This window comes from Plecotus auritus (genome assembly GCF_963455305.1).
Source record: "Plecotus auritus genome assembly, chromosome: 1".
In the NCBI taxonomy this organism is placed as follows: Eukaryota; Metazoa; Chordata; class Mammalia; order Chiroptera; family Vespertilionidae; genus Plecotus; species Plecotus auritus.
In genome coordinates this window covers 247,579,606-247,605,800 of record NC_137770.1, presented here as the reverse complement: position 1 = coordinate 247,605,800, position 26,195 = coordinate 247,579,606, and the positions used below count along the sequence as shown (strand labels likewise).

At 56.2% G+C, this 26,195-nt stretch overlaps 1 protein-coding gene across 1 annotated transcript; it reads left to right on the top strand.

Moving 5' to 3' along the window:
- Positions 1–104: 104 nt before the first annotated feature.
- On the top strand, positions 105–25,627 carry RNF4 (ring finger protein 4). The gene is made up of 8 exons (XM_080670137.1): positions 105–234; positions 8,867–9,020; positions 13,645–13,759; positions 15,819–15,898; positions 22,009–22,018; positions 22,324–22,483; positions 23,047–23,095; positions 23,639–25,627. Exons 2-8 carry the CDS (start codon positions 9,012–9,014, stop codon positions 23,786–23,788), a joined length of 573 nt encoding a protein of 190 aa, XP_080526263.1. The 5' UTR covers positions 105–234; positions 8,867–9,011; the 3' UTR covers positions 23,789–25,627.
- The last annotated feature ends 568 nt before the right edge of the window (positions 25,628–26,195 follow it).

The window sequence follows — 26,195 nt, the reverse complement described above, 5'->3', positions numbered from 1 at the left end:
GGTTATCTCTTCCAATAGCATTGAAAATATACCTCCTCGACCCGTAAAACGCGGGAGCTGAGCTGGCGGCAGCCAATAGAAACGCCAGGGGGCGGAGCCAAGGCCTCCGGAGCGGAAGTGGGTCGCTGTTGAGGTGGTGGCGTCTAGCTGGAGTGCCTCTCCGCAGCCTCTTCCGAAGGTGCTTCCTAGCTCGAGCGCGCCGGCGGGGGCGCCTACCAGCCCAGAGCAGCCCAGGTGAAGCCAGGCCTCGCGGGGAGGGAGCGGCAAGCCAGGGCCGGGCAGGTACGGGGTTCAGGCGGCCTCGCGGCCTGCGGGTTCCTTGGAGCCGCGGCCCAGGAGCCGCCTTGGCGCGTCCGACCTCACTCAGGCCCCGACGCCGGGCCTTCCTCGGGACCGCGAGCCTCCTCGCCCGCCCGCGCCGCCGTCCGCGTGGTTGCACGAACCCGGCTCGGCGGGTTCAACAGAAGTGGGGAGGCCTCGTCCTGGGTGTCGGCTGCTGGGGCGGGCGGCGGCCTGCTGCGCTCGGTTAGTAGCATAATCGGGGAAACTGAGGCTGAGGGGGAGGGACGCTGCCAAGGTCACCCAGAGAGTCGGGTAAGGCGGCCCAGGGCGCCGGGCTGTGGGCCTCTCGGAGGGGACTGGGCAAGGTTTTTGTTCCGTGCTGACGCCGCCGCCTTTGTGTGCTCGCGCTGATCCCCACAGCAGTGGGCCTACGAGTCCGCCTGGACCTCGTGGCGGAGCAGCCTCTGGGCTTGAAGGGGGGTGGGGGCGCCCAGCTGGGGCCTGAGCTTAGTGAATCCCCAGCTTCCGGTCGGTGGTGGAACTCGTGACTGCTCTGGCGGAGGCCCGCCCCTGGGTGCCTGCAGACAGGTGCCTGAAGGTTAGTCAGGGTCCCGCGCCGGGGCTCGAGACCCGAAACGCAGTGCTCGGGGAATGCCACTCTCCACCCTTCGACCCGTCGAGGTGGGCCGGGAGAGAGCGCTCGGAGCCCGGAGCAGCCTGGAGCCCGCGGCAGCCGGTTTGCTGGGGGGTTGGCTTTTGTCTGATGCTTGTCCGCGCCCGTCGACATCCCCCGTCACACCTTTGTTCTAGCTCCGCGCCGAGTCCTCGCAGCCAGCCTTCGGGGCTCCGCCTGCACCCAGCTCGGGCCCAAGGTCACGCGGCCCCCGGTTGCCGGCAGAGCGAATCCAGAACCTCGCTTTCCTGACTGCAGGACCGGGCCTTCGCGTTCAGTAACCAGGAGTTTGGGGACGGTTGGCAATGAAAGGCAGACAGTGAGGGGAATTTTCTTATTTTTATTTTTTCTGTTTTTTCATTAAATGGGTGCGGAGACACATGGGCTTCCCAGGCAGGATTAAGAACCACCCACCCAGGGAGGCTGCCTGGGAGGCTGCGGAGAGGCACTCCTGCTATCTATGCGTTTCATGTGAAACGGGAACATTTCAGTAGAAACACGTATTGCTGTCTTTTTATATTGCCTGAACTTGAGCTTCCAACTCTGATTGGAAGATTTTTTCCCCCCGCCCCCTTTAGGAATTGCATTCCTTAATATTGTAAGTCAGCACATGGTGGAGGTCTTCCGTATGCCACGCTTTCTGCTTGGGGTAGAGCAGTGAACAGGGTAAACCTGGCACAGGCCCTGGTGGAGCTGAGCCGGGAGGGTGGAGGGGACGAGAGGGATTGCCTGAGATTGCAGTACAGATATAGATTGTTCAAGAGCTGGGGCTGGGGGGAGGGAGAGGTAAATGGGGCTTGGGTGTGCTTCCCTGTTAAGGAATTCAGAATTTACCTTAAGGCCAAATGGGAAGTCCCTAAACTGAGTTGTCTGCAGGAAGTAACAGGGTTAGGTTTGTCTTTCAGAAAAGTCACCGTGCTAACAGTGGCCTCAGGACCAGTTAGAGAAGAGCAGCTGGACCAGGGCAGTTCTTTGCTTGGTCTTCACTGAAAGGCTGTTAGCAAAGTCCATCCTGGGCGATGGGTGTGTCCTGTGTTCATTGTCTACATCTTTCACGGTCCCCAACGTAGGAGTCTTTGGAGGCTAAGGTGTCTCCTACAGAACATGGCAGGGTCGACTCGTACTGAGGTGTGATTCACATCTGTGCTCCTCATCGGCTGGTGTTACTGGCCCAGATGTGGGATCCCACCGCCGAGATTAGTGCCTCTGGCCTGGGTTTGGCCAGCTCTTTCGTAGCTTGCATCTGTTCATTGGCCAGCCCACTGCCTCTGCCTGGGAATAGAAGGGGAAGACCAGCCCGCCACCGTATGCAAATGAGGGTTCCCCTGTGCAGCACTGCTCTGCTGAATAATTTGTAAGCCTGTGACCCAGCCCTTCACCCCCACCCCTACCGCCTGGGCCTGGGCCTGGGCCCTGGGCCAAGGCTATTTTTAGTGGTTCTAGATTCATTCATTCCACACACACCAGCCATCCCAGGTTCAGGATTCAGTAGAAGCAGCAAGCTTCCCAGCTGGCTTTCTCACCTCTGACAGGCCAGACTCAGATGCCGTCCATATAGGCCCAGTATGCCTGCCTCCCTTCTTCGAGGTTTATGGCTAAAGTGATCTTGACCTGGGGAAGAGGGGGAGGTTAGTGGCTTAGCACCTGAGGGTGATTTGCCCCCGGCCTCTTAGATTTTCATTATATCACCCTTGCTCTTGGCCCCCGGGAATTGCCTTATTTGTGTCACCAGCCCCCCAGATCCCAGGCCACCATGGCTGAAAGAACACTAAAAGTTGGGGGGTCGGAGAGGTGGAGAAGCCACCCCGCTTGGCTTCTGTGGTGACCCAGAGAAACCCTTCTACAGAGAAGTAGTTGTTGGACCAGGTGGCCTGCTTCTCACTGGCCGGCTTTTACCATCACTCCCACTTGTTGAAGATCCTCCAAGTCAGTCACTGCTACAATCGCGCTACAATCGCATCCGGCGTGGCTACAGGGTTCGTTGACCAAAGGGTCAGCCTGGCATGGGTGGGTGGTTCTCAGTCCTGCCTGGGAAGCTGCAGAGACACTGTAAGGGCAGCTGCTGTGGGAAGAGGAGGAGCCCAGGTTGCTTGGGCTGGGCTCTCACGGACACGGGAGGCCGAGGACCCACTCCAGGCAACACCTCTCCGATGTTTCTGGGGCTGTGCCCACTGCAGAGCATTTCCGAATCCGTGACTACACCTATTTAAAATGCCTAGAAAAGGAGTATTAGGTGAAGTTATTTCTAGTTTTGTTTTGGTAAAATAGACACAACATGAAGCAGGCCATTTGAAGTGCTTTTCGGTGTTCAGTGGCATTAAGTACATTCACGTTGTGCAGCCCTCACCACCATTCATCTCGAGGACTGTTTTATCCTTCCTGGACCAAACTCTGTACTCACCAAACATAGCCCCCAGCCCCTGGCTGTCACCATTCTTTCTTTAAAAAATATATCAAATACTTTTTGTTGATTTCAGAGAGGGAGAGAGAGAGGTAGCAGCAGTAGTGATGAGAGAGAATCATCGTTCAGCTGCCTCCTGCACGCCTCCCCCCCCCCCCCCCCCAGGCATGTGTCCTGACCAGGAATGGAACCATGACCTCCTGGTTCACAGGTCACACTCAAACACTGAGCCACACTGGCCGGGCCCATTCTACTTTCTGTCTCTGGATTTGATGGCTCTCAGTACCTCACATAAGAGGAATTAAGCAGTATTTGTCCTTTTGTGTGTTACTTCACGGAGTGTGATGTCTTCAGCATGTATTAGGAATTTCTGTTTAAGGCTGAATAATCTTCTCGTTGGTACTAATCTTTTCCATAGGTTTTTTCCGAAGCTAAAGCTCATTCTCTTTCTTGAGGCCTGGATCACAGAAGTCGAGCATCTCTGTCCCGGGGAAGCTGATCTGTCCTCCAGTGGAAGCAGAAGGCAGTCCTTGATGGCCCTGTGCTGGGGAAGGAGGACTCCCTGAGTGCAGGCACTGCTGGGGTGAGGCCTCTGCCTCTGGGGCTGTGCTGGGGCTTCCTCGGGGTCATTAGGCAAACCTATGAGGGACCCGCTTACTGTCTGTCCAAGCACAGTCTGCGGCTGCTGCTGCTTCCTGGTTTTGGCACATCCACTTGTCTGGTCACTGAAGGGAGGGCAGAGGGGGAGGCTGCTGGGCCTCCTTTAGGAATAAGTGCCTGGGAGAAGAGCCGCAACACTTGTCCCAGTTCTTCCTGGGGTTGAAGGCTCGCTTTGCTCTTACACTTGTAAGGAGAGCCACGACTTCTGGCCCTTCTGGCACAATTCATAGTCTTTACTTAATATTGATGGTCTTTCGCCTTAGAACCTGTGCTTGTCTGCTACGTTCACCCCTCTTTCTGGGGCAGTGGCTGACCCTGTGCATAGTCGTTGAATTCACCAGCTGATGGAGCCTCCGGGGTGCTCAGAGCCATACTGGGCACTTACGTCCCATAGGACAGTTGCAGGGGAAGGGGCGTTGCCCACGTTAAAGGTGGCGAAGCTGAGGCACGGAGGTCAAGTACGTGTGCAAGGCTCCACGGCTCAGGCTGCCGGCTGCACAGTGCTGGCTGTTTGCCTGCACTTTCTTTGTGTGACCCTCCAGAGGCTCCCGTTTTCCTTCGGTACCAAGGCCTGCTTGTTGATGTGAGCATGTCATAAAGTTCCATTTAAAAAGCTTTGAAATGAAAGTCACTGCAACTTCCAATGCTCATGCCCAGTGAGTACCGGGGAGGGCAGGTCATGCCAGGCACTGGTCCATTGCCAAGGACACTTGGGTAGTACACAGAATAGTCTTTAAAAGATTCTTGCTTTTTTTTTGTTTTAATCTGCACGCAAGAATATATATTTCTAGTTGATTTGTAGAGAGAGGAAGGGGGAGAAACATGGTCAGTTGTCTCCCCTACGTGCCCCACCCAGGGATCAAACTCACGACCTTTAGGTGTCGGGACAACGCTCAAACCAGCTGAGCCATCCAGCCACGGCAAAGTATTGTTGCTTTGTAGCACGTTCTGTAATCCTGTTTTTGAAATCCCGTTTTTGGAAGTGCTTACGGTAACACGGGGATGACTGTGTTTATGGTTTAAAAGGGGAAACGTGATCTAGTCCAGCGGTCACCAACCTTTTGGACCTCGCAGACCACCGGTTGGCAACCACTGACCTAGTCAGTGCCCAGGCATTTTCCCCGCTGTCCCCGCACCGTGTAAGGAGGTTGCCCAGCCACCTCATCCAAATGCACGGGGACTGCTCAGCTGCCTGCTAAGTCTACCAATGAGCCCCCGTGTCTGCTCACCGGCTCCCTCCGGCTGCCTCCGGAGAGTGAGTGCGCAGGGAGCCACCTAGAGTCAGGATTGCTCGGCCTGTGGGGCGCGGTGCAGGGAGTTAGCCCCGGGTTTTCGGGGGCTACGCCGGCATGGTGTGAGGGCTCACGTGCTGTCAGGGGCACTGGAAAAGTGTGTAAGATGCAATAACAATTCGGTTCCAGTCGCAACACTCCTGCCTCCCCAGTCTGCCGCTACCATGATGTAATCATGTCCCTGTGCACATCAGGTACAGACCCCTGAGTGCAGTGTCACCTCTCACAACGGGATGGTGGAGTGGACCACTAAATCGGTAAGAACAGCCCAGCTGGCGTGGCTCAGTGGTTGAACATGGGACCTGTGAACCAGGAGGTCACGGTTCAATTCCCGGTCAGGGCACATGCCCGGGTTGCAGGCCCCATCCCCCAGTGTGGGTCGTGCAGGAGGCAGCAAGTCGATGATTCTTTCATCATCGATGTTTCTCTCCCTTTCTCTATGAAATAAAGAAAAACATAATTTTTTTTTAATCGGTAAGAACACAGGAAACATCGGCCTCATCCCCCGCCATCCACATTCACCTCTTCCTTCCACTCACTGCCACCACCTCACTGCCCACGGTTGTGTCCTGCCTGGGTTGCTCTGAGTCTCCTTACTGGTCTGGGGTCTGACTTGTTCGTCTTCCATCGGCCCTCAGAGCACAGGTGACAGGATCTCTGAATGTGGCTCTGTCTAAAGCCCTGTGTCCCCCTTGACACGTGGGTTACGTGTTACCTTCCGTCCTGGGTTCTCTGACCCACTGCACAGGGCAGTACTTGTCTGGGGCGTCTGCGCTGTGTGTCCACCGACCTGCTTTGCTTCTGGAGTAACCCCTTCATTTGGGGCCTGATCTTTTGAGTCACTTCCTCCAGGCAGCCTGGCTGGGGCCTCTACCTGCATAAGGCACAGTGGCCTGCTTCCTGGGGCCGCTCTGGCCTTATTCTAGCCCTTGTTCCAACCCTTCTGCTTCCTCCTGCTGGGGTCTCCAGGGTCTTCCGGCTTTGTTTCTGACTTCTTCTCTCTATTCTCTGTTCTCTCTGACCCCCGATTGCACACCTGCTGTGATCTCTACCTGCACCCGGTTCTCTCCTGGGCCTTTCAGCGGCCTTGGGACCTGCCTGCCCTCAGCAGCTGTGTCTTGTCGCCCTTCCCTGGGTCAGGTTTGTGGATACAGCGGATTCTGTCACGGTCTCTATTTGGAGTGGGTTCTGGTGTCGGACGCCCTGTTTTAAATCAGGTTCTGATGTGTCCTGGCTGCGGGCTTCGGGCAAGTTCCTTTCCCTGATCCTCCTCGGCTTCCTTGCGTGTGAGTTGGTGGCCTCATAGAGCCTGCCTCCTCCTCCGGTGGCAGGGGGATTACATGAGACGTGTTTGCAGAGTGCGGTGCCTTGCATACGGTGGTTTCATTATGTTCCGACGGCCTCTCACCTGCATGACCCAAGAGCCTTTGTAGTTGGTGAAGGCTACCTTTCCCACGACCCCTAGCCTCTGCCCACCCGCACACTGCCTTGCTCATTCCCACCTGGTCTGCTGGGCATGCCCCTTCTTCCCGCTGCGCCCCGTGTGACCCAGCCCCTTGGTCGGTTTTCCGAAGGCTGGCTTTCCAGCTTCCTGTGCCCTCTGGCCACCGCCCTTGCTATCCCCCAAAGAAAAACAGACGTGGGATGGAATGGTGGATGCCTGACCTTGGGGCCTTGGGCATGGGAGGACGGGGAAGGGCGAGAGGAAACTCCTGGAAAGCAGTCTCTTGCTGGGATGCAGGAGGCTGGGTGCAGAGGGCAAGGCGGGTGTGCAGGCCGCCAGTGGGGCACCTCCGGCACAGCACGAGGCGCACTGTAACAGCCACATCGCAAGACTCAAAGCCTCTTCTCAAGTCGGCCTCACCACTGGTGTAGATGGCTTTTCCCCAAAGAAAGCTACGTTGTGGACGCACCTCCAGGTGGAAGACCCTTCTTGGCTCAGGAATATAAATGTGTTAGACTCGGGGAGCTGTTGGGGCGCCTCCGCCGTCCGTGCAGACCAGGCAGGCCGCTGAGCCTCTGCCCCGAACCCCAGGCTGAGGTGGGGCTCACCAGGTGAGGTGCTGCTTTGGGAAGAACTTGTGCCATTCTCGAGGGGAGCAGGGTGTGGCCCCCCCTGAGGCCTGCCACAAGTCTACAGAGAGTGACACAGTGAAGGGCTGTCCCTCCAAACCCCATGGGGGCAGACGGTAATGAGGGGCTGGGTGCAGGCATGCAGGGCGCAGGCCCCTGGGCGCTAGAGAGAGGCCAGCTGTACAGGGACAGACCTCAGCCTCCTTGGCCTGCGTTTCTCGTGGGGAGCGGGTGCCGTAGTTAGCGCCCCGGAGCTGGTGACTGCGTTCTCAGGGCAGGAGCCATACTGGTAAGGGAGCGAGGCGGGGGACTTGCAGCCCACTTGGCGTTACACAGCACCTTAGGGCTCGAGAGAAAGGGGTGAGCTGTGTGTGCAGTGGGGGTTGCTGGGGAAGGCGGCGGCGGTATCAGCTCACAGCCTTTAAAGCTGCACCCCGCTGCCCATGCTCTCTGCACTGGCCCTGTGGTTGGAGGGGTGCTGTCCTGCTTTGTGGGTGAGGAAACGGCACAGAAGTTCAGCGCCTCGCCCAAGGTCACGTGGAGGGCGTGGAGGCACCTTTCTCCACAGGCCATGCTTAGGAGTGAGGACTTGAGGGACCAGGCAAAGGCCGTTGTGGTCGGCGTGTGCTTTAGAGAGGGGGTTGGCGTGGCGTGGGTGGGGGCACTGCGGCGGGAGGTCCGTTGGGAGGTGGCCCTGGAGCAGCGCCGTCAGCACTGGTAGGAACCTGTTAGAAATGCACGTTGCGAGCTCATCCCAGACCTGCTGGCCAGAGCCTGGCGTGACCAGGCCTCAGGTGAGCCCGGTGCCGGCTCCAGATTGAGAGCCACTGCCTTGGTCCAGCCCCCAGTCGCCTAGGATGGGTGACCGGAGTCTTCTCCTTGCTTTCAGTCCAGGCGCCCTGGATTGGCTTCTCGGTTGCTCCTTTATCCACTGCCTCCCTGACACGGACTTGGCTGTGGTTAGCTGCCACCTCCTGTGAGACCCAGGGCCCCTCGTTCTCCGGCAGCCTCCGCACCTTCTTCCTCTGCCCTCCCTGACCCTCCTCCTGCGCTGCCCCTTTCACACTCTTGGTCCTTCACTCTCCCTTGGCCACGGGCGAGTCGGGGTGGGTGGTCTCGTCTCCTCCAGGGGCCGGCAGTGGCATGAGGGAAGAGCCAGGGGCCCTGGGCTTGGCTGCAGCTAGGAAGCTCTGTCCTTCCCACTGCGAAGGGTCGGTGAGGCCACGTGAGGCGGTCGGATGCTCCTCTTTCCCAGCAGCTATCGCGGGCTTTTCAGCGGCCAGGACAGAGGGCAGGCCTACAGGCTCCCGGGTCAGTGGTCCTGCCTTCCACAGAGCGCTCGTTTCCCGGGAGGAATGTGGGCTTCAGGACGGTTGCAGAGTCCAGCAAAGGCCCCGCCGACAGAAAGGGCCTGTGGCCAGTGGAGCTGGGCGTGGTTGACAGTGCGGGTGGCAGGTCTGTCAGCTTGATGCCTTTGCTTTTCAGGACTTGGAGGAGACCTGTGTGGCCTCGGCTGCCGTGCTAGCCAGAGGATGCGTGAGCGGCAGGCATGAGTGGCTGAGCACGCCCGACGTCCCTGCACGCCTTGGCTCGGTCACTTCCGTCTCTGCAGGTGCAGCCAGGAAGCGCCATGAGCACGGTGAGTTCCACCAGCTTGGAACTTGCTTTATTTCCAGGCTAAGCAGCTGCCTTGGTCCGCGTGGCACAGTGAGGCTTCTGAGGAGCCCGGCCAGCGCCTTCGGGAGTGAGAGCCACGTGCTGTCTAGGCGGCCAGGGCTGCGTGGCCTTCTGAAGGGGGTGAGGGCCGGGAATTCTGTGCCTGCAGGGCAGCTGTCCGTCCTGGAATGTTAGGCTCTGGCTGATGTCACCCTCCACAGCCCAGTTCCACCTTCCCTTCAGGGCCTTCCCTGTGCGGCTGTGGGTGCAATGTGAGCGTGGTGGTAAGAGCCCTTAGAGCTCTCTTCCTCGGCGACCCAACGGGGTGCGTTGTCCTCACAGCTGTGAGCTGTTCTCGGGTGCAGCAGCAGCTCTGCTTTGGTGTCGCCAGGAGCCCCTTGACTCCAGGGAAGGCTGCCCGAAAGTGGTCCTCCTCGTTCACTCCCACCGACAGGGTTGGCCCAGTGATTTAAACTGAAGACAGCTGTGGAGGGCGATGTTGGACGCCCAGCAGGTGGACCAGAAGTGAAACAGCCTGCTCTCCTGGCAGGGTCCGAGGTGCTGGGAGCGGGGGTGGGGGTGGGGCAGGGTGAGGTTGCACAAGTGGCTCCTGGGTGAACAATAATAGAAACGTTTCCATTTCCACTCACTGCCCCACCCTCCCCGGTCCATCCTCCTGACCACCCAGGCAAGCACAAGCCCTGAGCTGGTCCTCTCTGAAGCCCACGCTCTGCTCATGGGGATCGGCAGGCGGCAGTGCAGCGTGTAGGAGAGCACGTGCAGTCAGTTAAAGGTCCTCGGAACGGGAGAGAACTAGGTGGTCATGTTTAACGGAGAGCTGTGGACCCTTTGGGCTCTGCCCGCAGGAAGGAGGGAGCTGTGATGAGGGGCAGGAGGGCAGAGAAGGGCGAGGGGGCAGCGTCCTAGCTTTCGTTCTACAGTTTCTCCCCTGGGCCCTGACCGAACAGCACGTCCTCCCTGCCCCGGGGGAGTGCACTTACAGGAGGTCCCCAGCCAGTCAAGCTGGGCACGGGGCATGTCCCTGTGATGGAGTTGACATCTGAGTGGGTCTCTGAAAGCTGTAAGAATCGGTCGGGTGAAGGTGGGAGGGACGGGTAGTCTAGGCTGGGGACAAGGCCGGGTTAAAGGCATGGAGGGGCTGAGGGGGCAGCCGGGAAAGGGGATTGCTGGGGGACGGGGGTGTTGGGGACACATTGCTACAGTGCCCACGATGGGGTGGTCAGGTCCAGCACCTGGACTTTGGCCCGGGCTGTGGCTGCCTCTGCACTCGCTCCGTGGGGATCAGAAACCACACGGGCTGCGGCGGGCATGAGGGTCTGCAGCCGTGTCTGCTCAGGAAGGTCTGGTCCTTGTCAGAGACGGGAAGAGGCAAGGCCGACTTCAGGAGAATGGGGTAAAGGTGCAGGGTCCAGGGCACCTGGAGGCTGCTGGGGAGCCGTGCGGGGGCAGCAGCCGCCCAGGCTGGGCGGCCCTCGGACAGGCCACTCCTCAGAGACCTGAGCTGCTGCCGCTTCCTCCGGCCCCGGGACCCCCCTGCCGCTCGATCCGTGGGAAGTTGCTAAGCCCAGCTCCTCAAGCGGCCATGTGACAGTTGTCGTCCAGACACAGAATCAGGCTTCTCCGTTGCCTACTGAGGCCGGGCCGGGGTGCTCCGGGCCCTGTGGGCGTCTACCAGCAGTGAACTGTGCAGTCCTTCCCCGGGCCCCAGGCCATGCCAGGGCAGCATGGAGCAGCTGGGGCGGTAATGGCCTTTCATCATGTCGCCAAGTCCTGTGGCAGCTCTGCCAGGCTGCTGCTGGCGAGGGAGGTCAGGCTCAGTCGCGAAGGAGCCGCCAAGTCAGTCACTGGGAAGCACAGCAGGTGTGGCTGTTGGGCACGCACAGGGCAGGCCATATGGGAACGGCAAGGCAGCAGGCTCGGCGGGAGGTTCTGTTGCATTTGAGGAAGGCTGCAGGGGCGCGTGGTCCACTTGCCTTTCAGGCCGCCAGGTGGAAGGCCAGGCAGAGTCTGGCGTCGTGGCTCTCAGGCAGCCCTGGGACAGGCTTAGAAAACTCCCTTTCTTTGGTTTGGCGGGGGGGGGGGGGGGGGGGGGGGCGGGAACCTGATCGTTAGAGGCCAGATTTCCGAAAGGAAGCCCTGCTTTCCACAGTGGGTAGAACCTGGGGAAACAGAAGGTCTTTGGGTTAAAAAAGGGCTCAGTGAGGCCAATAGAAATGCAAAGAAGGGGGCTAAAGAAGGGCTTCCTGGCTCTGGGCCACGACTGAGGTGTGAAGTGTGAGCATCGTCCTGTACACCAAGCATGTCAAACTCCAGGCCTGCAGGCTGCGTGAGGCCCACAACGAATATTTTTGCAGCCCAGCCAATGTAACGGTATGTGAGACACATTTCAATAAAAGTTTTGTGACTTAATTTTTTTTTTAATATATTTTTTTGATTTTTTTAGAGAGAGGAAGGGAGAGGAATAGAGAGTTAGAAACATCGATGAGAGAGAAACATCAATCAGCTGCCTCCTGCACACCTCCCACTGGAGATGTGCCCGCAACCAAGGTACATGCCCTTGACCGGAATCGAACCCGGGACCTTTCAGTCTGCAGGCCAACGCTCTATCCACTGAGCCAAACCAGTTTTGGCTGTTGTGACTTAATTTTTACAAAACCCTGTTATATATAATCCTATCTAATAAAGAGGAAATATGCAAATTGATCATCACAAAGATGGCGGTGCCCACAGCAGAGGCTGGGTTTCTGTAACAAGATGGCTGCACCCACAGCAGTGGCCGAGTTCCCGAAACAAGACTTAACGAGCAGTCAGCAGGGACCTGAGGTGGTGTGGCGCTGGTCCGGAGAAGGCTGCCGGAAAGTGGTCCTCCCCATTTCGATAGAGACGTGCCGAATTCAAAGGGGACCTGAGGCTGTGTCTCCCGCCCGGTGGGGCTTGACAGGGGACCTCAGGCCACACCTCCCGCTGGGCAGGGCTTGATGGGGGACCTCAAGGTGCACCCCCTGCCCCGGTGCTGGGCCAGGGGACCTCAGGCCGCACCCCTCACTCCGGTGCCAGAGGACCTGAGGCTGGGACCCCCCTCACCCCCCCCTCCCCGGCACTGGTCCAGGGGACCTGAGGGTGCGCTGGGGGCCCTGAGGCTGCGCCCTCCACCCAGCGGGGCTTGACAAGGGTGGGGCTGGCTGGGTCTGGGTCTTGAGCGATTTTGAGGCGCCGTGGATGGATGCGCCCCAGACTGTGACAGGAGGAAGATTTTCATATACATTTTACTAATTTTCTTTCACCTCTGACACTTCTATTATAGAGAAAGGGCAAATAGCAATTTCAAAATATTTCCTCTAATTAATCCCCTTTTAATATGCATGAATTTCGTGCAACAGGCCACTAGTTATTACTAACGAACTACAACGTTCGCTAATGACTGATTACTATAATCGTGTTGCATTCATTTCTCTTAGGCGCCTTACACGCAGGCGCACCATTTCTCTCCACCAATACCAGCAGCGAATATTTTAGCAGCTGATGGCCACGTCATTAGTCTTGTACTAACTTATTTGGTGTGCGCAACAGGAAATATTTCGCTTTCGGAGAACAAGAAAAATAGGTTTATTTGCGTGATGCTTATTAATTTGTGCAGTTATTCGGTGACTGGTAAGTTAATATTGAAGAAAAAACATTAATTTTTTACTAAAATGTCCTATTTGTGTGAACGATGACTCATTTATTTCAGCCCTTTGAATTCGGCATGTCTCTATCGAAATAAGCCTGTGTTTCTATGAAAATGGAAGCTTTCGTTTTTTTGCAGCCCACATCCACGTACACCTTGTTTGTTGGGGGCGTTGGCCTTTGAGTTGGACGTGCTTGCTGTAGACCCAGCAGCGATGGGTTTGATTCCTGGTCAGAGCACATTACCCAGGTTGTAGGTTCAGTCCCAGCAGGGGCCTGTTTGGGAGGCAGCCAATTGGTGTCTCTCTCCCTCTCCCTCTCTGAAATTAGGAAGAAAAACAAAAAAACAAAAAAAGGGTTCCTGCCCCAGTCCCACCTGGACCAGAGGGTTTGGTTGAGTTGTGTGTCATGTGCTTTTTATTTTACTTTATGTTTTTGATTTTTTTTTTTTTTTTACATATTTTTATTGACTTCAGAGAGGAAGGGAGAGGGAGAGATAGAAACATCAATGATGAGAGAGGATCATGGATCGGCTGTCTCCTGCACGCCCCCCACTGGGGATCGAGTCCACAACCCGGGCATGTGCCCTTGACCGGAATCGAACCCGGGACCCTTCCGTCCACAGGCCGGCACTCTGTCCACTGAGCCAAACCAGCCAGAGCTGTCATGTGATTTTGACAGACGATGGTTTGATGGAGTGAGCTTTACTTAAAGAATTTGTATTGGTTCTCTGTTCTGAGTGATTTCTATTTAAATATTCAGTGTCTAGGATCTCATGTTTTGAAAGGACCCAACCTCAGGTCGGCTCCCTGCCTTCTACTCTTTCTTCCTTTTGTTGACTTCTTTGATTTGTCTTGCTGAAATCCGTCAGTCAGGAGCTCCTGTGACTGTCTCTCCCCGCCCCTTCCCCACACCTTTAGAGGAAGCGTCGAGGAGGGGCCGTCAACGCGAGACAAGCCCAGAAGCGAGCTCGGGAAGCAGCCTCCGCCCCGGGCATGGCCTTGGAAGCAGAACCCATAGAGCTCGTAGAAAGCGGTAAGCTCCCGGGACGCTGACCACGGGGGTGGCATGGTGCAGCACGCGTGGGTGTGGGTGACCGGCCCCACCGCAGCCAGTCGGTGCCCAGCACTGCCGCCTACCAGCCACGGGGCCTCCCTTCCCTCCCCCGAAAGGGGGATGGCGCACCTGCCGCACACAGTTGTCACGTGGCTGAATGAGTCAACAAGGTGACCGTGCTGTACAGGTGGGCATGGTGCGGTGGCGCTCTGTGACCACAGCCTCAGACCCGCCTGCCTTACAGCTTGCCGCTGGAGGGAGCGGAGCTGCCCCTTGGGTGCCCTAGGACCTCCACAGGCTCCAATGGCTACTCGCTCAGCTGGGCTGCCAGTCAACCTTCGGGGAGTGGCCCGCCTTCGCTATTTAAAAGCCGGGCCTCCAGTGTGCGGGCCTCCAGTGTGCGTGGCCCTGACCTCAGCTCTCCTCTCCTCTTTTTCATTAAGACACAAAATTGTCCAAGAAGGCAGACCTGTGGCCAGGCTGCCTGTCCCCGCTGCCTGCCCAGGGAAGTGCAGGTGGCAACCCGTGTCCCTGTGCTCTGCAACGCGAGGCCCAATGCACAAAGTTTGTGAAGGGCTCGGCCCTCACAGCCCCAGCTTCATCCAGAAGGACGTCCGGTCTAATTAGCATATTATACTTTTATTATTATAGATTATTACAGATGCCTGAAAACTGACTCTAAAGAGAAGCAGCTGGTCTGAGATACATTTTGTGGGCCCTCCAGAGCAGTAGGTCACTCGGAACCTTGAATCCCAAAGAGCCTGGAGCCTGAGGCCCTCGCCCACCCAGCCCGCTGCCCAGAATCTGGCACCCTGGGGTCTGCACCCTGCCCTTCGTTAGGGGAGGCTGGTGCAGGGGCTGCTCCTCGGGGCTCCCGGGCGGCTGGGAGCAGGCGGTCGCACCCCTGTGCAGGGCCGAGCACTAGCTGCCCTGGGAGGGTCACTTTTATTTGTAAGAGTCCAAAATTGGGTCCACTGGCAAGAGAATGAATGGTTCTGTGAATTACGGTGTGTTAGTACGTGGACTATTTCGAAAAGAACAAGGTCATTTTGTATAAATTACATCGGACATTTCTGATATAGCGTGATTTTTATTCCTCTGAAACTTTTAATACAAGAAAATAAAACAATTTGAACATGCCAAATATGTTACAAGTCACTTCCCCCAAATTTAAACAAGTGCTGTTTTTAAAAATTCTACCCTCATACTTTCTAAAGTTAGTAACAGGAAAACGGGTATGATTCTACCCTCATACTTTCTAAAGTTGGTAACGGGAAAACGGTGTGTCTTTAACGTACAGCACTGGAGTGTGCTCTGCCCTTCGTGCAGACGTACGGGCCAGGAGACGCTGGGCTCCTGCTCTTTCCCGCGTCGTCTTGTGTTCACGTGGACACTGCGGTGGGCCCTGGGGCTCAAAGGCGAGCTGCAGGCCAGACCTGACCCATTGGGGTGTTGGGGTTCCAGGGCCCATTAAAACATACCTGACGGTCCTGGCCGGTTGCTCGGTGGTTAGAGTGTCAGCTCCAGCCCTGAAGGTAGCAGGGTCGAGGGCACACAGCTGGGTTGCAGGTTCCATTCCTAGCCCTGGTCAGGGCGAGTGCGGCGTGCAACTGATTGATGTCTCTCACATCAATGTTCTCTCTCTCTCTCTCTCTCTCCCCCCCTCACCCCCTTCCATTCTCTAAAAAGCAATGGAAAAATTACCTTCAGGTGAGGATTAAAAGTAATAATAACCACTGAAGGTGCTTGAGTATGACTTGAGTTCTGGGCAGGTGGCAGTGTGAGGACACCGGGAGGAGGCGCGTGAGCGCAGACATCCCCATCCCCGGTGGGGTGCTTGTAAAAGCCCTCCGCTGCCACTCAGCCAGGTTCTAGAAGGGCGCTCCTTGGCCGTCACCCCTGCAGAGGGCTGGTCCTCACGCTCTTTGCATTCTGTACTTCGGGGCCTTGCTAGAAGCCTGAGCTCTGTTGTCATTAACAAAGCGAGAGTATGCTTTTCCTTTCCTCCTAACGTTTGTTCAAATGCTTTGTTTTGAAGCTGGAGATGAAATAGTGGACCTCACCTGTGAGTCTTTGGAGCCCGTGGTCGTCGACCTGACGCACAACGACTCTGTCGTGGTAAGCCTTGCCCTGTTGTCGGCCCCTGGCAGCACCGAGGTCTAAAGGCCTTGGCCACAGGTTGGGTTTATGCGGAAGAAGCTCAGTCATGTCCCAACATCGATGTTTCAGGGAAGTTGCTTGGGGCTTTGTTGCTTGTGGAGGGAAAACCTGTGTGCCCCTGACCTTCCCTCAGCGGCACAAAGCCCTTGGGGGCAAACTCCGAGGGGCCCTCTCTCCTTAGTCCCCGACTCTACACTGCACCAGCTATGTGACCCGAGTGAGTGACTGAGCCTCGTTCACTTTGTTCACAGAGTGGGGACTTGTCGTCTGGAGCAGTAGGGTGTTGTGAGGACTAAGGGATGCTGGCCTTGCGTGCCTGGCGCCTGGGGTGGTGCCCACGAATACCAGTGTGTTACCTCCTGGCTGGTGAGCAGGAAGGCTTTCTCGGTTCCCAGAGAAGCTGCCTTGGAGGATTTGGGTACCCGGAGTTGCCACCTGGTGCCTCGGTTGTGTGTGACTCTAGGGATGGGGGAGCCTGGGAGGCTGCTGGTGCCCCCTTCCTGTGGCACCAGGTCTGGACTCTGCGGCCCTTGAGGGAGGAGACCTGGGATGGTCATAACGCACGGGGGGTCTGGTCAGCGTCGCCCTGGGCGGCTTCACTCCAGGACACCTCTTTAGCACCTTTGGTTACAGGGAGCCTACCATCCTATATAATAAAGGCTAATACGCAAATTGACCGGACGGCGGAACGACCGGTAGCTATGACACGCACTGACCACCAGGGGGCAGACGCTCAACGCAGGAGCTGCCCCCGGGTGGTCAGTGCACTCCCACAGGGGGAGCCCGCTCAGCCAGAAGCCGGGCTCACAGGCTGGCGAGCGCAGCAGCGGCGGTGGGAGCCTCTCCTGCCTCCGTGGCATCCCTCTAGGGCTCCCGGGCTGTGAGAGGCACCAATTGCGTGCACCAGGCCTCTAGTTGGTTACATTTTGTACCTTCTACTCAGACTTGCCTCTCCTCTTTTGGCTTTTACACAGAGGTTTTTATTTTAGCACATTGAATTTCAGTTTGTTGGAGAAAATCTTAGTGTAAAAATATGTTCCTGTGTTCTAAAAGTTTTACCTTTCACATTTAGGTCCATAATCCACATGAATTGCTTTTGCGTATTGTTCGAGATGGGGTCTTTAATGCCTCTTAATAATAAAGTTTTACAATGTTCCCTTCCCTGAGGTGTTTCTGCAAGTCTGGTTAGGTTTGTTTCAGGGAAGTCGCTTGTTCCTATGTACATAACATTTTGAGTTGCTATTGAAAATGGGGTGGGGCCCTAGCCGGTTTGGCTGAGTGGATAGAGCATCAGCCTGTCAAGGGCACATGTCCAGGTTTGGGGCTGAATCCTCAGTAGGGGCATGCGGGAGGCAGCCCATCAATGATTCTCTCTGATCATTGATCTTTCTCTCTTTCTCTCTCCCTCTCCCTCTCTGAAAACAATAAAAATACATTAAAAAAAGAAAGGAAGGGAGAATATGGTGTGGGGTCTGACTGGTGTGACTCCATCAGTGGTTGAGTGTTGACCCATGAACCAGGTCACAGTCCCTGTTGTGCGCTCGAGCCCCAGGGGAGGCATGCAGGAGGTAGTGATTCCCTTTCATCATTGATTCCCTCTCATCATTGATGTTTCTCTCTCCTTCTCTCTGAAATCAGTACAAACATATTTTTAAAAAAGAAAAGAAAATGGTGTGGCGTTTTTTTGTTTGTTTTTAATCCTCATCCAACGATATGCTTACTGATCTTGGCTGGGGGAGGAGAGAGAACATCAGTTGGTTGCCTTCCCTACATTTCCTGACTGGGAATCGAACCAGCAACCTTTCGGTATACAGAACGATGCTCCAATCAACTGAGCCACACTGGCCTGGGCAAAAAATGGTGTTTTAAAGTTCTGTTTTATTTTGTATCTGAATGAAAATGGTGACATTCTTTTCTCCTTCCAAATCTGAAAGAACCCTTGCAAAGTCTCACTGTTAATAAGACTCTTTGCTTACACCCGCTATCAGATCCGAGACATCCATCCGTTTCCGGTGTGGCTGCCGGCTTCATCTGGGGATGCAGTGCTGCATTTCACTTTTACCAGCTCCGTCTAATGATATTTTCTCTCCCTTTCATGTATCAGAGTGGAGAATTAACATTAGTTTCTAGTCTTAAACCCATTCAACATTGTGGGCGGAAATTATCTTTTTGAATATTGCTAGATTCAGTTTGCTAATATTTTATACTGTTATTTTTGCAACCATTTTTAAGAGTACAGTTGGTTTGTAATTTTTCTTGTATCACAGTGTTGGTAACTTTATAGAGTGAGTTACCCCCCTTTTTTGTCTGTTCCCCAGAAGACTTTGCCCAGTTGGAATTCTTTCTTTCCTGGATGTTTGATAGAACTCTACAGTGATCGCACCTAACCCTGAGTTATAATGAGTTGTAGTAATTTTAGTTTTTAGGAATTTGTCAATTTTATCTAAAATTTTCACTTTTATTTGCATACATTTTGTTCATAATGTCTTATGTTCTGTGGCACCTGTAGTGATGTCTTCTTCATTTCTGATGCGAGCTGTTTGTGTTTTCTGTCTTTTTAGATTAGTATCACCAGAGCTTAATTAGATCTTTCAGAGAACAACTTTTAGCTTTATGGACCCTTTCTCTTGTAAGTTTGTTTTTATTCATTGTTTGAGTTTGTTTTGCTGTTTTTCTAACCTAATAATTTTGATTGTGTCTTTTCCAATAAATGCATTTAAGATTATATTTTCTTTAGCTGTATCCTACAGATTTTGTTATTGGTATCTTACATTCAGTTCAGTGTATTTTTCAAATTGGTATTTTTTAACTTCCAAACCTTTGGAGATTCTCTCTCGTTTGTTTTTATTACTCATTCTTTACACGGCTAGTCCGCAGAGACATCTGCCTGTCGGCCCCCGGCCATTGGCTAATGCACTGACTGGCCACGCTCCTGCCGGGCCTGGCTTCGTGGTGAGGCTTTCCAAAGGACGGTTCAGGGTCTCGGGAACCTGCTGAGCTGTTGTGGGGTTTTTTGTTTTGTTTTTGTTTCTCATCTAGATTATTATATTCCCTTTCCTTTGGCCCTCAGACCTTTTTCTTGATACCTCTTCATTTTAAAATGTTTGTTGTTTCCGGTGGGAAGATGGATAAACTAGCCTGCGTTCATTGAAACCCCTCCCGTGTGCTTCCCTCCTGCTTTCCTCCTGGCTCCCCCAGCATGCAGTGGGCCAGGCCTGCTCTGGCCGGAGTGGTCCAGGCTGCAAAGAGACGGGTTCATTAAAGTCCGTTGGGTTTCCCGGAGTCTCCATGTGGCCTTTTTCCTGGGCGGATGAGTCGAGCTGTCTGTGCCCACCTGGCTTTTCATTTATGAGACTGTTGAGGGTCTGCTTCCCCGAGGCTCCGGCAGGAGGGGCAGAGCCTGTCCATCTGTCCGGGAGTCGGGGCACAGTGAGAGCGCGTGAACCTAGGTAGTCCTGGTGAAGACAGGCGCGCCAGGCAGCCAGGCATCAGGGGCACCGTCGTACGCAGACGCCGATTGCCTGGCTGCTCTTCGCAGTTCTCCTGGCGCTGCCACAGGAACAGCAATCTGTCATCGCGCCGTGTCTGTCACTGCGGGGGGGCGAGGGGGGGCGCGGAGGGTGCAACTGCTGGGTCAAAAGAGCACCTTTGCTGGGCCTGATGTTGGCTGTGGTCAGGTTTTCCAGTGGAACTGGGTTGTCTAAAGCAGGTGGCTCTGAGCTCGGGGTTGGGAGCAGCATCCTTAGTAATTCCGGGGTCAGCTGGTGCAGAGGACCCCCGTGGTCCGGCCGCGTGGCGCTGCCCTGTCGTTCACCCCAGGATATTGCTTCAGCCCTAGGAGGCCCCTGGGATGCTGGGCATTTGTCTCCTAGGAGAAGGGCTTGTTCTGCTCACCAGGCGCCTGAGACCGGTGTGAGCGCTCACAGGTGTTCTGAGGCTCATCTGTGCTTCTGAAGCTCAGAGGTGACGTCTGGGTCAGTGTGCCCGGGGGAAAGCAAGCAGCACCAGGTTCTCCGTCCCGAACGCTCTGACCTGTGGCTGGTCTGTGGACAGGGAGAAGCCAGGCTGCTGGTCTGGACCAGCTTCCCTCGGTCTGCCTGCTGCTCAGGCCGGGTGACTGAATGGCTGGTGTTTAGGTTTGGTATTGGTCTGTCTTGTTGTTTTTTAAATTAAGACAGCTACTTTATTTGTTTGGGTTTTTTTTTTTTTTTTTTTTTTTTTTTTTTAATTTCAGAGAGGAAAGGAGAGAGAGAAACATCGATGAGAGAGAATCATTGATTTGCTGCCTCCTGTACAGCCCCTACTGGGGATTGAACTCACAACCTGGGCATGTGCCCTTGACCAGAATCGAACCCGGGACCCTTCAGTCCACAGGCTGACACTCTAACCACTGACCCAAACCAGCTTGGGCTGTTTGTGTGTTTTTTTATTGATTGATTTTATAGAGAAAAGCATCCATTTGTTCCAGTTATTTATCAGTTCATTGACTGATGGTTGTATGTACCCTGAGCAGGGATTGAACCCACAACCTTGGCGCTCTCACCACCTGAGCTCCCCGGCCAGGGCAAGTGGTGTTGGTTCCGTAAAGGCCTCTCGGCCAGAGGGGAGGCTCCGGAGCTTTGCTGTCCCTGTCCCGTCGCTTTGCTCCTCCAGCCCACGTGTCTGAAGCCCGTGCTCTTCCCGGCCCGTCTCCTGCCCTGCAAGCATGTGCTCCCAGAGGAGGGGCACCCAGAGCCAGCAGTCACACCTCAGGGGTTCCAGAAGGATGTGGTTCAGCCGTGGGTGGAAGAAGTACTAGGAGGTGGCAGTGGCGCAGGAAGGGCGTGGCACCCGAGGCCAGGCTGGGGTGCCATTCTTTTCTGCCCCCTCTCTGAGCTGTTTTCCTGTTGTAGAGGAGACAGTCAGTCACCCCAGAGAGGGAGGCTCTCCGGTAGCTAAGTGTGGAGGCCCTGCTGTGTGCCAGGTCTGTGGGGACCAGTTCCCCGCACACTGCCGGGAGCCGGGGCATCCTGGCCCTCCCCAGGCACTCACCCCTGATGGTGGTCCCTCTGGGCACAGCAGACCTCCTGTGGCCTCTTCTAGACTCATGTGGACAGTACCTCTGCCAGCCACCGTGTCCCAGTAAACGTGGCCCCGGCAGTGAGGGCTAGCTCCCGGTTTTGTCCCGCTCTGCAGCCTCCTGGGGGAGGGGAGGGCTTTCAGTAGCCCCACATGTGGGCTTCATGCTGCTGCTTCCTGGGATGGATGGCTGTGCCGGTCAGCGGTCAGGCTAGAACCCCCAGTCCACTCCTGTTGTCCCAAAGCAGAAAAGGATTTTATTTGTGGGAGCAGGCGCTTCACGTGAAAAGGCTGGAGGAGCAGGTCTCCAGAAATGACTGCAGCTTCTCGGCCTTGAGCCCTGTGTGGGAGCTGTCAGCCAGGGTCCGTGGGGAGAGGGCAGCAGGCTGTCCCCAAGGAGAGCGCCCAGCCCATGACGCTGGGGAGGGTGTCTGCTGCCTGCCCCGCAGACACATGGCTGGTCACTCAGAGGGTTGGCAGCTGGTCGGAAACGTAGCAGAACGGGTCTGGGCGTCAGGCTGAGCATTCAGGCAGGGGCTCGTCCAGGTCTCGGTCACATCACTGGGTCCAGTAGGTCCTCGGTGTGTGCACGGCATTCGTCCCCTCGCCTGCTTGCTTTCGTTTGGTAGTTAACTCTTTCACTAACAGCGTTAGGCACTGCACACCCCTATCCGCAATGTCCCCGTCCGTCCTTGGCAGTAGGCTCCGTGGAGTCAGAGTCTTGTCGTTGGCAAGCGTGTGGCGCTAGTCCTGGGCTCCGTGTCCTTGGTGCCCTGCGGCCGAGGCCTGGTCTCCCTTAGTCCTCACAACAGCTCTCAGAGGGTCAAGGAACTTCTTCCGGTCACATGGCCAGCAGCTCCGGGAGGCAGACCCCAGGACGGGGTTGCTGGTCCCCTGGGGATTTTGCATTTAAAATAAATGCTTCAAAGTTATCATTTATGCATTCAGACGATACAGAATGTTTTGTGTCAAACTGATTGTATCTTTCTCTTTTCTCTCCTTTTTGAAAGATCGTTGATGGTGAGTAGTTTCCTTTTTCGTTGGGTTGGATGGACAGCTGACGAGGCCAGCGGGAGGGCACCCGCAGTGATGCTGCGTTCGGATTGGCCGTTCGACTGGGCCAGGCCCACAGCTCGGCACGTGCCATCGTAGCAGGAATGGGCTTCTCCTGGCAAGACAGGAGGATGGCCGCCTCGGGCTGGGCAGGACCTCCTGGGTGTGGCAGCAGAGTCTCTGGGGTCTGAGACTGGCCTTTCCCTGGCCGGGAGGTGGGCGGAGGGCGGTGGGCGGGGAGGCCCTATCCTGAGTGCGGGGCCCCGTCTTAGAAAGGAGGCGGCCGAGGAGGAACGCTAGGAGGCAGCGCCAGGACCACGCTGACAGCTGTGTGGTGAGCAGCGACGACGAGGAGCTGAGCAGGGACAGGGACGTGTATGTGACCACGCACACTCCCAGAAACGCCAGGGAAGAGACATCGCCGGGGCTCAGGTACCTACATGCCACCCGCTCGCTGCTGCTGCTGCCATCCTGGGGACGGGCTCGCCCCAGGAAGCCTCTGGCCTGGGGCCTCCTTGGCCCCTGGAGCGGGGTCCTCGCCCCTCCATTTCCCGGTGTGCGGGGGGTTGTTGGAGACACTGGGCCTTCAGCCAGCGCTCTGACCCCGTGGCCCGGGAGAGCTGTTGAAGCATCTGCCTAGCGGCTGTCCGCAGGTGGCACTGTGGAGACCAGGGCCCCGTTGTCCCCCCATGACCAGGGCTTGCCAGGAACCAGCAGGCCGGGGTGCTAGGTCCAGGCTCTACCCCAGGCAGGGGTCAAGGGGCAGAGGTGGATGGGGAGGACAGTGACTCAGCTTGTCTGCTCCTTCTCTCCCCTTTTCTTGTGGCCCCACTCACCCCCTGGGGGTGGCCGGCCCTCCTGTGAGTCCCTGGGTGCTCACTAAGGCAGGGCCAGAGGAGGCTCTTGGAGGGCAAGGCTGCGCACAGGACGTCCCCTGGCGTGAGGCGTCAGATGTCGGCGTTTGCTCGGCACTGACATGAGGCACTGTGTTCTAGGCCCTCCGGCACGGTCAGTTGTCCGATCTGCATGGATGGATACTCAGAGGTAAGCACGCCGGCTGTGACCTCCTGCTCGGCTTCCACACTTCAGTGAGAGAGAGACGAGCGAGGACCCTCCCGTTAGGTGGGATTTGACGCCTTTCTTCGGTCCTGCCTGGACTGGCACATGGCTCGTCATACATCTGTGTGCAGGGAGAAGGTGCCAACATGTGGGCCTACAGCCTTCAACTCTGGCCCCCGTGTTCCTGCGCTGCCCTGTGCAGCTGAGTCAGCCCTGTGTGGCCCCTGTCCTGGCCCAGGCAGAAGGGCCCGTGTTCACTGTGGCCCCTGAGCCTGCGCACTGCCCCACCTGTGCCCACACAGCAGCCCTGACCTTTCCAGGCTGTGGGTTCTGGTGCCTGGGTCCCCCGTGGGCTACTTCTGCCGGGAGCCTGGCTGCCGGGCGTCCATAGTTCCGCAGACCATGGCCCTGCCCCGCTGCGCCTGCCCTTCCCTCGCCCGTCACTGCCCAGGTGGTGGCAGTGGGACTCCCTGGGACCTGCTGCTCTGGGGCAGACACACGTGAAGGCTGTTCCTTTTTGTTTTCTAGATTGTGCAGAATGGGCGTGTCATTGTTTCTACAGAGTGTGGCCACGTCTTCTGCAGCCAGTGCCTCCGAGATTCCCTCAAGAACGCCAACACTTGCCCGACCTGCAGGAAGAAGATGAGCCACAAGCGCTATCACCCCATTTACATCTGACGCGCTGAGAGCTGCCTCAGAAGGACGGACAGCGACACCCGCGGGCTCCTCATGCGGCCTTCGTGGTTCTCGGCCTCCGATTTCCTGAGCTCAAACGACTTTTAAACCAAGGCCCGATACGTAAACTGCTCCTTGTTTGCAGCCCTCTGAGGTCCGCTCCTTACCTCCAGCGTGATGCCTCAGCCAGGAGCCGAAGCCCTGCCGGCCGGCGCGGCCTGCTCCCTGGCGGCCTGGTTCCAGGGCAGGCGAGGAGCTGAGCACCTTGGAGCTAAGAAGCAGGTTCCAGCCTCCGAGACCTGCACGTTCGCCAAGAAGCTTCCCCACGTGGGAGGTGTGCGCAGCTTCCTCCACAGTGTTGTCGGGGAGCCGGCCCTGGTCAGGCCGTGGGCCAGGCTACCCAGCTTCTGCGGGCATGCTACCTCACCCCAGGCCTCTGCCCGCACAGTGACCGAGCCGACAGCCCCGAAGGACCAACCCCTGGGCTCCTTCCCGACACCTTAGCAGTGACATGCAGGGATTTCTGCAGGGCATGCCCGGGCCTCAGAGGATGAAACGTGCAATAAAGCCCGTCCGCCGCCTCCTCGCAGCCCAGGAGATGCAGCACCGTGAGTGTCCCTCAGGCCCCGCCCTGTCCTGTCACCCCGTTCTCAGGAACTGACCAGGCCCCGGAGATCCCTGGGCGCGGGCCATGCACGGTACACAGGGCAGGCCTGTACTCGGTGTCCGCTCCTTTCTGATAAAACCCATCCTCTTCACCATATGCCCGCTGGTCCTCAGTCCCTGCTGCCCACAGTCTCCTCAAGTATGGACACCGGAAGGCGGTGCAGTATTTGTGGCCTTATCAGCCCATGTCCAGCTGTTGCCCAAGCCGCAGCTGCCCCGTGTCTCAGAGCGTGGCCCACCTGACGAGCTGGGTCCTGCCTTGGCCTTCTCACCACCCCACCAACCTACATTCATTTCAGAAGCTGTTCCTCTGGCCGTTTGGACTGTGGCCCTCGGGAGTTCTGGCTGCCCTGTAGATTCTGGTTGGCAGAGTTCGGTGGCCTCTCCTCACCAAGGGGCAGATAATGCCCCCTGCCCACTCTGCAGGCGTGGGAGCCTCTGGTCTCCAGGTGGAGGTGCTGCTCTTAACGCACGGGGCTGAGGGGTGACGGGGGTGCCAGCCTGCCCCACCTCCACACCCCTCCTCACAGGCCTCGAGCCAAACAGCAGTCTCTGCGTGTGGACCATCTGCAGGGGGAGAGGCCCTGGCTTTGCAGCAATAACTGGCCTTCAGTTCCCTGGAAGGAGCAGGGACTTGGCACAGTTCACTTTAACGAGCTGAAGGAGGGTCCCTCTTCTGTGGAAGTTTTCTTCTTCATTCTGCCTTTTTAGCTGTTTGGCTCCCTTCCAGTTAGTTAGTTTGAATGAAAGGAATAATGTTCTACTTGGAGTGGCAGAGTCGGGACGTGGTTCCCACGTGGGCTGTGCCGTGTCTGCCCTCCGACTGGACGTGGTTGCCATTGCGTTTCTTCGGGCTGTGTGGGAGCGTCTCCTGTGACCTGACAGTACCCAGCCTCCAGGAGCCAGGATGACCCCGCAGCCCGAACCCTTTGTTTTCTGTTTAAGGACAAACGATTGATCATGACAGTTGTACTTCTGCATTAAATTGGGGGGCAATGTTATGTTTCCACTGTTCAGAAACTACAGAATAGGAAAAGGTCAATATGAAAACCCCTCCTCCTCAGTGTACATAGTCCAAATCTTCCTTTGTTACATTTAAACTTGACCCATAGTGTCCGTCTGTTTTGGACCTCTGCGGCGTTCCAGGTGGAAATAAAACCAGGAATTTGAACAGGTAGCTTCTTGTGCATTCCTTTGCTCTTTGGGGTCCAGTCTCTCCTTTTGCCCGAGGTGTGTGATTCCCGTCTGCCTCGGGTGTAATGGGTTTCGCATCCACGTGTGCGAGGAAGCTGCTTATCTGGCTGCACACCCCAATGCCAGCAGGCGCTAGGCCACTCCTGAGCCCCGGGACTCGAGCCACAGTCCAACCCTGGACCCTAGTGGAGCCGACGCTTTGGCCCGGGAGTGGGGTCAGGCTCGCTGCAGTTTGGCCAGTGGGCGTGCCAACACACAACTTGCCCTCCATGTGGGTGTGGTGTGCCGATTCGATTTTTTAAAAAGTATTTGAGAACTGTTTGCAGTTTTAAAAATGAGTTCTGTTAAGTTACAGGTTTCTGAGTATTCATACATCTCATCTCTTTACAAGTTTTTGGCATAAAAGATTTCATAAAATAATAATCTCTATAGCATCTTTTTATCACTAATGTTAATTTATGCATTTTATTTTTAACTAGTGACCCAGTGCACGTCGTGCACATTAAAAGGGAATTAGAGGAAATACTTTAATATTGCTATTTGCCCTTTG